The sequence below is a fragment of the Plasmodium sp. gorilla clade G2 genome (assembly GCF_900097015.1).
Source record: "Plasmodium sp. gorilla clade G2 genome assembly, chromosome: 11".
NCBI lineage: Eukaryota > Apicomplexa > Aconoidasida > Haemosporida > Plasmodiidae > Plasmodium > Plasmodium adleri (nom. inval.).
Window position 1 is genome coordinate 1,203,648 of NC_041703.1, and position 13,704 is coordinate 1,217,351.

The 13,704-nt window shown below is 19.0% G+C and overlaps 3 protein-coding genes across 3 annotated transcripts; 2 read left to right on the top strand and 1 right to left on the bottom strand.

The window, feature by feature from the left end:
• Positions 1-1,126: 1,126 nt before the first annotated feature.
• On the top strand, positions 1,127-3,118 carry PADL01_1132300 (heat shock protein 70; the record flags this gene model as incomplete). The annotated part of the gene is made up of 1 exon (XM_028682796.1): positions 1,127-3,118. One exon carries the CDS (start codon positions 1,127-1,129, stop codon positions 3,116-3,118), a length of 1,992 nt encoding a protein of 663 aa, XP_028539038.1.
• Positions 3,119-4,022: 904 nt separating this feature from the next.
• On the bottom strand, positions 4,023-5,294 carry PADL01_1132400 (protein disulfide isomerase; the record flags this gene model as incomplete). The annotated part of the gene is made up of 1 exon (XM_028682797.1): positions 4,023-5,294. One exon carries the CDS (start codon positions 5,292-5,294, stop codon positions 4,023-4,025), a length of 1,272 nt encoding a protein of 423 aa, XP_028539039.1.
• A 2,383-nt stretch (positions 5,295-7,677) lies between these two features.
• On the top strand, positions 7,678-13,236 carry PADL01_1132500 (conserved Plasmodium protein, unknown function; the record flags this gene model as incomplete). The annotated part of the gene is made up of 1 exon (XM_028682798.1): positions 7,678-13,236. One exon carries the CDS (start codon positions 7,678-7,680, stop codon positions 13,234-13,236), a length of 5,559 nt encoding a protein of 1,852 aa, XP_028539040.1.
• Positions 13,237-13,704: the final 468 nt, after the last annotated feature.

A 13,704-nucleotide genomic window follows, 5' to 3' on the forward strand; every position in this document is an offset into this window, starting at 1 on the left:
TATATTTATATATAATATATGTTTTACATATTTCATAGGATATATTTTATAATATACTTTTAAAAATTGCAACATAATATTATGTTATGTAGGTATATATACTTTCATTTACATAAAAAAAATCAATATTTATAACTCAATATATTTTATAATATAAAAAAAAGGGAAAAAAAAAAAAAAAAAAGCACCTTTTGTTTTATATTATACCTTTATATATATTATATATATAATAATAATAATAATAATATTTATAAATGTATATATAAGGAAATAAAGAAAAAGTATAAGATTTAATTTTATTTAAAAATTGAAAAAAAAAAAAATAATATATATATAATAATATTTAATTTTATATATATGATAATATATATTTTATAATCTCTATATTTATATATATTTTTTCATATAACTATATTTAATATAAAATATATTTTTTATTTTTTTATAAATAATCATTTAATTATATTTTCACAATTATATAAATAACTACTTCATATTTTATATAGATTTGTAATATATAATAATAAATAAAAGTAAAATAATATTAGTATATATTATGTAATATAAGAAGAAAGCTTCAAAATTTAAATATTTGTATAATTTAAATTTAAATAAAGTTTTTAACATATTTTTGTTAATACAAGGATTTATATATAAAATTGAAAGTAAGAATTATATGGTGTGGATATTATAAGAATATAATATATATATATATATATATAAATATATACATATTTCTTTTAATTTAAAAGTGTGTTATATTAATGACTGTATTTTATATAATATAAAATTTATATAATTATAACATGTATCTATATATATGTATGTAAAATAATTTTTATGGATATTTTTTTTTTTTGAAATATTGAACTTATCAAAAAGTGAAATTTTTTTTTTTTATTTGTATTTATATGAAAGTAATTTATATATATGTTCCTATTATTATAATTACATAATAACTTTTATTATATTTAATAATTTATTAATTGAACGCATATTTATGTGCATATGCTTTTTTTTATTTATATAACATATATATATATATATATATATATATATTTATTTATTTATTTATTTATTATTTTATTTTTTTTTTTTTTTATCAGTTTTTTAGAGTAGAGCTAAAATGGCATCACTCAATAAAAAGAACATTGTAAAAATCCTCGAAAGATGTGTAAAGAATAATTTATTAAATGAAAAGATTCGCTCTTTGTGTACAAGCAAGATAAATCGCAATAGAGCTTCTGGAGATATCATAGGTATTGATTTAGGTACCACTAACAGTTGTGTAGCTATAATGGAAGGTAAACAAGGAAAGGTTATAGAAAATTCAGAAGGATTTAGAACCACCCCATCTGTTGTTGCCTTTACAAATGATAATCAAAGGTTAGTTGGTATAGTTGCAAAAAGGCAAGCTATAACAAATCCTGAGAATACAGTATATGCAACAAAAAGATTTATAGGTAGAAAATATGATGAAGATGCTACTAAAAAGGAGCAAAAAAATCTACCATATAAAATTGTTAGAGCATCTAATGGCGATGCTTGGATTGAAGCACAGGGAAAGAAATACTCCCCAAGTCAAATAGGTGCATGTGTTTTAGAAAAAATGAAAGAAACAGCTGAAAATTATTTAGGAAGAAAAGTTCATCAAGCTGTAATTACAGTACCAGCTTATTTTAATGATTCACAAAGACAAGCCACAAAAGATGCTGGTAAAATTGCAGGTTTAGATGTTTTAAGAATTATTAATGAACCAACTGCTGCTGCTTTAGCATTTGGATTAGAAAAGAGTGATGGTAAAGTTATTGCTGTATATGATTTAGGAGGTGGTACATTTGATATTTCTATTTTAGAAATTTTGGGTGGTGTTTTTGAAGTTAAGGCTACCAACGGTAATACATCCTTAGGAGGAGAAGACTTTGATCAAAGAATATTAGAATATTTCATTTCTGAATTTAAGAAAAAGGAAAATATTGATTTAAAAAATGACAAGTTAGCTTTACAAAGATTAAGAGAAGCAGCTGAAACAGCCAAAATTGAATTATCTAGTAAAACTCAAACAGAAATTAACTTACCTTTCATTACAGCTAACCAAACAGGTCCAAAACATTTACAAATAAAATTAACAAGAGCTAAATTAGAAGAATTATGTCACGATTTATTAAAAGGAACTATTGAACCATGTGAAAAATGTATTAAGGATGCAAATGTTAAAAAAGAAGAAATCAATGAGATTATATTAGTTGGTGGTATGACTAGAATGCCAAAGGTAACAGACACTGTTAAACAAATTTTCCAAAATAATCCATCAAAAGGTGTGAATCCAGATGAAGCTGTTGCTTTAGGTGCTGCTATACAAGGAGGTGTATTAAAAGGTGAAATTAAAGATTTACTTTTATTAGATGTTATTCCCTTATCTTTAGGTATTGAAACCTTAGGTGGTGTCTTCACAAAATTGATTAATAGAAACACAACTATTCCAACCAAAAAGTCTCAAATATTTTCTACAGCTGCTGATAATCAAACACAAGTTAGCATTAAAGTATTCCAAGGAGAAAGAGAAATGGCTATTGATAACAAATTATTAGGTTCTTTTGATTTAGTTGGTATTCCACCAGCACCAAGAGGTGTACCACAAATAGAGGTTACCTTCGATGTTGATGCCAATGCTATTATTAATATATCAGCTATTGATAAAATGACCAACAAAAAACAACAAATTACTATACAAAGTAGTGGTGGTTTAAGCAAGGAAGAAATCGAAAAAATGGTTCAAGAAGCTGAATTAAACAGAGAAAAAGATCAACTTAAGAAAAACTTAACTGATTCTAAAAACGAAGCTGAAACACTTATTTATAGTTCTGAAAAACAATTGGAAGATTTCAAAGATAAAATTTCCGATTCTGATAAAGATGAATTAAGACAAAAAATTACAGTATTGAGAGAAAAATTGACATCTGATGATTTAGATTCTATTAAAGATGCCACTAAGCAGTTACAAGAAAAATCATGGGCCATATCACAAGAAATGTACAAAAATAATGCTCAACAAGGAGCCCAACAAGAACAACCAAATAATGAAAATAAAGCTGAAGAAAATAAAGATAACGCATAATATGCTTACATGAAGTTTCATATATTATTTGTATTAAAATAAAATAATATGTATATATATATATATATATATAATATTAAATTATTTAATATATATATGTTTGTGTATGTATATACGTTTATTAGTATATACAACAATTGAAATCGAACATAATATATAATATATATATGTAGAAGTGTAGATATATATATATATATTTGCAAATATGGGATATATTTTAGCATATATCAAAAATTTATTTATGCTTCTAAAAATTTGAAAAATTAGAACCCAAAAAAAAAAAAAAAAAAAAAAAAAAAAAAAAAAAAAAAAGAATATTATATATATATATATATATATAATATTTTTATTTATTTATTTATTTATATTTGTATATTTTTATAAATTATAGTTTTAAACTATATATATTAATATATAATGGTTCAGTTTCATAAATTAATATTTAATTAAAATAAAAACTTTATTCATATAATAATGTAAAAATATATATATGTCTGTGTGGGTAATTTATATATATTTTTTTATTTTTTTATATTTTTTTTTTTTTTTTTTGAAGGTATATTGCAAAATTTATATATTAAACTGTAAATCATTATTAGCTTTAAAAAATTTAATATAAAATTTGGTGCACTTATAGAATCATACAAGAAAAAAAAATTAAATAAAATAAAAAAAAAAAATAAAACAATATAAAAGTAAATATATACCTATATATATATATATATATATATATATTTTAATATACACAATTTTTATATATTCCAAATTTGTATTAAAGTTACAACTTAATATCTATAAAAATTGAAGAACTATTAATTATTATTAATTTATCAAACCTTTGTAAGGGTCCATTTTATATATATTTAATATATTTCCTGTTCCTAGAGATATAATTTCTAAGATATTACAATTCGGTATTTATATCATTAGAAGAGTTAAAAGAAAACTTTGGAACATTTTTTACTTTAAATGGTACTAAATTATCTACAGATGATTTTCCCATCATCATTTGTGTAATAAAATTTTTTATGGATTGTTCAGAATAATTACCTTTAAGTATAGAAAAAACATTTTTTGAAAAACTTAAAGCAATAACTGTTGGGAAACCAAATGTTAAATTTAATTTTTGAACTATATCTAATTGATCACCTGCTTGGGTCCATAATAATGTAACTGGTAAGTGGTTCACGTCTTTAATAACATTACTTAATATATGAACATATGATTTAAAATATGAAGGTTCTGTATCTTCTTTATTTGGTAAGAGAGCTAAAAGACAGACATCCTTTTCACAGAATTCATCAAAAACTTGTTGTGATGTTAATTGAATTAATTCTTTTTTTTCAACATAATATTTTAGAAAGAAATGATGTAAATCATCAACAGTTCTTGAATCATTATAATCAATTGCAGTATGAGGTTTTTTATTTCCTGATGGAAATAATCTAAAAGATGGATAATGATTTATTTGATATGTTTGTGCTGTTCTTTGTTCTACTGTAGCATCAATTTTAGCTATTTTGGCATTTTTCAAATGAGCTACTTTTTTAGCTAGTTCATCAAACATTGGATGTATAGGTTTACTATGGCCACACCATGGAGCATAGAAAAAGACAAACCATACATTATCATCATTTTGTATAACATTTTGATCGAAATTACTATCATTTAAAATAATTACTTTCCCATTGTTTTTACCTTTAGATTTTTTTTTGTAAGAACTTTTTTTTGATGTATCTATATTTAATTCTTTTAAACGATAATTTTTAATACCTTCATATATAAAAGAAACTACATCTTTGATTTTATATTTTCCATCAAACTTTTCTACTTCTTTTTTAGTATTATTTTCATTTCCAAATATTAATTGCATTGTTGGATATTCAGTGATCTTGTATTCATTTAATATATTTTCATTTTTTATAGCTATAAATTTAACATCATCTTTTAATGTTTTTGCTATATTGATGAAATCGTTCGAAAAACCTCTTGAAACTCTACACCATGTAGCATAAAACTGAACAAGATAAACTTTTTTTAAACTTAATAATTCTTCTAATCTTTTAGGGTCATCAACTGTTTCAATTTCGGGTACATTAGTATATAATCCAAAGCTCGATTTAATGAAAACGAGTATTAAACTAACAAATAAGAACAAATAATTATACCCTTTCATCTTTTTTTTTTTTTTTTTTTTTTTTTAATACAAAAAGGAGATAATTATATATATATATATATATATATATATATATATATAAAGATAAATACAAAAAAAGGATAATAATATATGAAATATAATTCGTAATAACAAAAAATAAAATCAAGTAAAAAATACAAATGGCTACATATATCTTTTATAAGTAAAATTACTAATTTAATAAATATACATTTATATATTTTCTTTTATTCACATAAAAAATATACACAAAAAAACATATATATTATATATATATATATATTTTTTTTCTTGTATAAAGCCAAAAAAATATATTAAGTTAAAAAAAATCAAGAAATTTATATTACATATTTTATATGTTCTAATGCATATACACATAAGAACTATAAGTTCACAGAAAAAAAAAAAAAAAAAAAAAAATATATATAATATATGATATTTAAGTATTCATATCATATAAATAAATGAATAAAACATATAAATATATATATATATATATATATATATATATTTATATATATTTATATATATTTATTTATTTATTCTTTTAATAATATCTTAAAAGTGTAAGAACATTCAGTACTGTTACAAACCCCATAAGTAAACCGTTTAAAATTTTTTTTTTTTTCTTGTAATAAGTACCATTAAAGAAAAACATATATAAATATAAATATAAATAATATCGTACGTATATATTATCAGGGAATTTATTTTTAATATGAACTTAAATTAAAAATAAATAAATATAACATATAAAAAATATGCACATTAAAGTATTAATTTTTTGTATTATATACAAAATAAAGACATATAAAAATCATTCCCAATAAAAATAGTTTAATATATATATATAAATATATATTACGTAGTAATAAAAATAATATGCACAAAAAAAAAAAATAAATAAATAAAATAAGGATCTAATAAAAATAATAAATTCAGACAAATATAATATAGGATTTATCTAAATTATACATAATATATATTACTATTAATTTTAAAATTATATATATATATATAATATATAATAATAATACTAACATATATTTTCCTTTCTATATAATATACTCCATGAAGAAAACTTCATTGTAGTAATATGTTTTTATATAAATATATTATTTAATAAATATGCGTCTGGATTTGTAATTAATTTATATTATAAACTTGACATCATATCCTTCTCTATATGTTTATAATTAATATATAAATATATTATATATATATATATATATATATTAGTTCACATATTTTATACATCCTATTTTTAATTTCGTATATTCTAACATTTTATAATACATTTTTTAAATTATATATTTGATAATTTTTATATTATTTTAAAAAGAAAAAAAGTAATACTCAAGGTAATTATTCATATTTCATATTTCACACTTTTTTCATATAAAAAGAAAAGAAAAATTAAAATTCTCAGAAAAATAAAAAAATAAATTTAAAAATATACAATACTTAATTTTAATTTTATAAACACCTTTATATAAGTTATTTTTTAAATTTATAAATGAATATAACATATTCAAAAAAATTGTAGAAAAAGAGTTTCTAATAATTATATGTTCAAATATATTTTATTTATATAATGACAACAATATAAGGAAAAAATATTTATATATATTAATGGTTAATATATATGTTATTTATATAGAAACAATTCTATATTGCGTATTACAAAAAAACAGGGCTTATTATACATATATATAAATAACATATATATTGCATTGTAATAAATTATAATATTAATATAAATATAATGATATAGGCTTATTTTTTTTTCCCTATACAATAGAAAAATATATATGTAATATTAATATATATATATTATATAAATATTATAGTAATATATTATATATATTAATATTTATAATGAAAAATATTTTTTTTTTTTTTTTTTTTTTTGATCATCACTTTGGATAAAAATATGAAGGTTTATTCATATGAATATATTTATAAAATTGCATATTTTTAATTAATGATTATTATAATATAATATATATATATATAATATAATATTTTTAATTCTTTAATCTATTTTTTATTTTCTTATTTATATTATCTTAAAATATTTTTTTAGGAAGGAAATTATAATTATATAAAAATGATATAATTTTAAAATTATATAAAAATAAATGTTAATAAATATATAATATATATGTGAGAGAAAAATATATACCCTTTTTTTTTTTTTTTTTATAACATATAAATTTATATATTTCCTTTTCATGTTTTTATTTTATTACTTCTTATTAGTATATTTTTATAAAATTTGAGTAAATAAACGTACGTTTATATAAATATTTTGCTTCTTTTTGTGTTTATTTTGTGTTTATTTTGTGTTTATATTCTATTTATTGTATTTTTTTTTATTTAAATGGATAAGTTTAAAATTTGTAAGAAAAAGGTCTTGGGAAGTTTGAAGAAGAATAAATTTATTAAAAAGAAATATGAGAAATTTAAGGATAAGAAAGATTATATAGAAAATGATTTTATTACTAATTCGATAATAAAATATCTTAATAAAGAGAAATATGAAAATAAAACGAAGAAAGTAGAAATTAATGAATTTATAGGTGAAGATGAAAATTTAAAAGTAAAGCTATATGGGAAGGAAGATATAGAAGAAGAGGATATCATAAAACGTTGTTTATTTTGTGATAAAGATAATAAAATATTGCAACAATTAAGTTATCGAATTCTTTATGATGTTATGAAAAAATGTATAGATCATGAAAATGTTTTAATGAAAATTGAAGAATTAGGTTTCACTGCTGATAATATAAAAGATGAAAAAGATGAAAATATTAATATTTGTTCAAAATATAAAGTAGATACTTTTTTAGATTATATATATAAAAATTTAAATATTATAAAATTTACTAAGAATTTTCAAGGTTTATGTAAATTTATTCATCTAATAAAATCAGTTATATTTATTATTCCATATGTTTACAAAGTGAAGTTTTTATTTTTCTTCTGTTCTATTTTTAATATATACCAAAAAGAATATGAAAGTGGAAAACAAAATGATTCAAATATTCATAATAAAAATAATAAAAAAGAATATACTAATTTAATAAATATTGTAGATGAAGATGAATTTTTTACTTTATATTTTGAAATAATTAATCACCTTATTAATTTAAAAGATAATTATAATTCTTATGATGAAAATTATATGATTTTTAATTATTTTGTGTTACGATGGATTTTAATATTCTTTAAAAATAAAAATCAATTTTTCCTTTCCCAAAAAAAAATGAGCTCCTTAATTAAATCAAAATATGTAATTTTATTATTTTCATTATTAAAAAAGGTGCATGAAAGTTCAAATGTGTTGGTAAATTTTGATACATCTACAAATGAGAAGGATACCTCATTAAGTGTTAATAAAAATAATGGGCACATGTTAAATGAATCCTATAATAATATGAATGAGAGTGACCCATTTTTATCACAAAATTATAATCAAAGTAATTATATAAATAATATATACAATAATAATAATATGAATGATTATAGTTATGATGATAATATGAATGATATAAATTTATTGGATAAGCTAACTTTAAATGTATCCAATAAAAGAAACACGCACAACCAACTTAATATGAATAAAAGTATAATGAATGAAAAAATATATAATAATATATCGTTTTTAAAAAATATGATTGTGACATTTTATGATAAAGTTGATATGAATATCGAAAAAGAAATTAAAGAAGTAAAAGATAATATGAATGTGTTAACACAAAATATATTTATAAATGTTTATAATATATTAAATTCTACACATGTGATACATAAGCACATGATTCTTTTATATTTTTCTTTTAATTTTTTAAAGATATCTTCTTATGAATATTCTTATTTTATTGTTGTAAATGCCTTTAATTTACTTAATAATTTATTAACCCTTCAAAATTTTGTAATACATCCATTACTATTTTTATGTATCCAGGAAGTGTTAACGTTTTATGAAAATATTATTATTCATTTATATAAAGAAAAAGGTAATGAATTAAATGAGGAATTTTATATATTTGTACAAAAGTTTAATAATAAGCATAAAAATATTTATTCCAAATTAATTAGAAGGATATGGAGTTTATATATGTTAATAATATCTGATGATTATGTGAAAAATAGTAATAATAAAGAGGATATCAAAATAAATGGTGAAAATTCTGTTTATGGTAAATCATATTTTCAAATGAAACATGATCAAAAGGTGGATGTACAAATGAATGGACAAATGAATGGACAAACAAATGGACACATAAATGGACAAACAAATGGACACATAAATGGACAAACAAATGGACACATAAATGGACAAACAAATGGACACATAAATGGACAAATTCATCAATATAATAACCATATTCAGAATGATAATATAACGGGCATTATTAAATTACTCGATTTAGATTTCTCAAACGAATACAAATCCTTTTTATTAAACAATATAAATAATACATATCGAAGCTCCTTAATAAATTGTCTATGTATTTCATACCGTATTTTAGGGTTAGATTATTTTTTGGATGAGTACTTTTTTTTTACTCATAAAGAGTTATTAGCAAAAGATATATTTTTATTAAATAAAATTATTAAAGATAGTAACAACTTATATTATGGTGGAAATTTTAAATTTTTGATGAATTTTTTTTATCCCCTATTAATTTTTTACATAGATTTATATGAAAAAGAAGAAGAACATACAATAAAAAAAAAGCAATATATGGTGTATATAAAAAATGTATTAAATCATTTTGCTTCATGTTTAAATGATTGTATGAATTTATATTATTTTTTATCTACGAATATAGAAGATTTATATGTATTAATAGCAAAATTTATAAATTGCAATGATTTTAATTTATTACCAAATTTTATATATTTTTTTCAAAGGCTTTTTTTGTCAACCTTAAAAATAAATGAAGGAGAGAAAAAAATGATATTTCTTTTATCGAATGAGAAAGAAAATAAAATTAAAAATACACAATGTAAATATACCCAAATAAATATTCAAAAAAATATTTATTTCTTAAATAACATAGCGGATAATTTATTAAAACTTTTTATACCTAGATTTATATCAGTAGTGTCATATAGTTTTGAACAGAAATTTATATCAAATATAAATAATAATATAAATGATAATATAAATGATAATATAAATGATAATATAAATAATAATAATAATAATAATATAAATGTACATATGGTAGTAGGTACATTTTCAAATCTTATACAGTTATGTCTATACTTTTCTAAGGATACCGATTTTAATGAAATGCTAACAATACTAGAACAACTTATATTAAGAAACGAAATTGAAAAGGAGATATTTTCTTTAATTAGTTTGTTGACATCTATAAAAATATTTATACCATTTTTTAACTTGCATCAAATTAACATGTGCTCTGTATATTATCAAAAATTGATACATATGATAAATGTTATTTATGAAATGAAATATACAAATTTAAATAAATTAAATAAAAAAAAGAGTAAGCCTAAACAGATGAAAAGTATTAATGTGTCAGAAAAATTGTATTGTCAAAATGCGAAGACACTAAGAGATCATACCAATGTCAATAATATTAATGAAAAAGATGCTTTATTAACAAATCAAGAATCAATAAATTCGATATCTTTAAAAGGTATTGATAATTTTACTGGTTCCAAAAAAAAAACTATAAAAGGAAGAAATAATGAAGTGTTTATGAAAAACAAAAAAGGAGTAATCAAAAGTGCATTTAAAAAAAAGAGAAATCAAACATTATTACATGTAGATAAATTAAAAAATATTAAAATTAAGAAAGGTTTAAAAGAAGATATGGAAAAATTGAAATTTGTAAGAATTTTGTTATTTGACAATATAGCTGTTTTGTTTAAATATTTTGGAAATATCCTTTTAAAAAAAAAAAATGAAAGATTGGTTACATCACACAAGGATCATGATAATATAATAGATGAAAATATAAATAATGACATGTTAAATCATCCTGATGTAAATATGTGTACATCTCTAAATAATAATAATAATAATAATAATAAGAATGTATATTCCAAAAAAGATGATAATCATCTAAATAAAAATGAATTATCTATTTTGAATGGTATATATATAGATAATAAAATATTGGAACAAAATTTACCAACATTAATGAGAAAAGAAAGTATTCTTCAATTTTTTGAATATGTTACTCATTATAATATAAATAAATATATGAAGAAATTTTATTCCTATTTAAATAGTTTAACATTTTATTTAAAAGAATGTAAAAAGTTAGATGTGTCTTATACACATTCATTGTTTTATGAAATTTTACCTATCATAATGAAATCGTTATTTTTTATAAATAAGAAGGTTACAAGTAAATTAAAAAAAAATGAATTATTTAAACATTTAGTAGATATAGGAAAAAGTAATATTAAAGAATTTCTTTTTCATGTTACCCCTGGATTAGTTTTAGAAGAAGCTAATTGTAAAAAGATATCTACATATATTTTATATTTATTAATAAAAAATTATAAAATTGAATATGAATATCAGGTACAGCTTTTTAGTATATGTTTAATATTATCGAATGCAAGTGAAAAGAACTTATTAAAAGTTTTTATAAAATATTTATTGACATGTATATATGTTTTTAATGAAGATATTATATTAAACAATATGAAAGAGTTAATGAAACTTATTAATAATATATCGCAAAATAAAGCTTATGTGTTTCTTATTGAAAAAATACTTTTTAAATTATATGAACTTTTAGAGCATGACGATTTTATAAATTATTTATCTAAATCAAGTAGAAAAATATTTAATAATATGATAAAAAAGAATAAAATTACCAAAAAGATAATTAATGATGAGGAAGATGTTGATACATTTAATGTTAAAGATGGGAAGTATAAAAAAAATATTTCAAATGAAAAGAAAAATTTCAAGAAAGTTAAAAATGGATATATATCTTCATCATCATCAAATGATGAATCATCAATTGTATCTGATAATATATCTACACAATTTTCATCAGATATGGATGATGAAGAAAATTTAAATGAAGACATAAATAGGTTGAACGTAAAAATAAATGGAACATCTACTAAAGGTGATAAAGCAAATAAAATAATGTCAATGAAAAAAATAAAGAAAAGTACAAAATATAAAAATAATAATGTAATTACCAATTTTTTGGAAGGATTACATAAATATAGGGGTGAAAAAGAAACTGTCTTTGTTAAAGACATTTTGGATGAACTTCATTTAAATAAAAAACAACAACAGAATAAAATAAAAGGTAAAAAAAATAAAAATACTAAATCAATAAAATACAATCCTTATATTATCGATTTATTACATGATTTACAAAAATCAGCTTTAAAGAAAAAAAATAATAATCTAAATATGTCTTATACAAATCAAAATGAAATTAAAGAATTATTCGGTGATAAATTTTTCATGAAACAAAAAAAAAATAAATCTAAATTAAATATGAAAGAAGATGATTATTATATCGATTCAGATCAAGAAGAAAATGTCCATATGAATAATGATGGGAAAATAATTATTCGTTTAGAAGATGATAATTCTTTTTCAAATAACAAAAAGAAAAAACATTATGATGAAATTAGTAAAAAATATAATGATATATGTGAAAAACAAAATATACATAACAAATTTAAACTTTATAATAATAAATCCAAGAAAAACAAACCAAAGAATGATCACTTTATTACAGCACATAAAGATATATATAAATCTAAAAAAGGTAAAGGAGATATTATTAAAAAGAATAAATTATTACCTTATTCCTATGTAGCTCTCAAACCTGTTATGACAAGTGAGAAATATAGTGCCAAAACTCTTAAGACATTTAAATCAATTAAAAATAATTCAAAGAAAAAGGGAAAAAAATAAAGAAAGAAATTTGAAGAGTTAACATATTATAATGGAATAAACAAATAATAAAATTAGCACTATATCTACAAATATTAAATTGATACATACACATATATATATTTTTTTTTTTTTTGAAGAGAAGATATTCATTTTATTATATTATAATTAGCATTTTCATATAGTATGTTATTTTTTTTTATAAATTATTTTTTGTATCATTTAAAAATATGATTTTTATTTTAATTTTATATACATATATTGTTGTATTAATAAAAATATATTTATATTTTTTATAAGAATTAATAAAATGTAATTTAATATTTCTATGGTCTAATATATGTATTATATATATATATATATATATATATATATATATTTATATTTATATTTGGAAATACTTTAAAAACTTATTTTTATTTTAATCTACCTAAAGTTTTTTCATTAAATAAGTTGATAATCTGAAGAATATTTTAAATTAAAATTTAA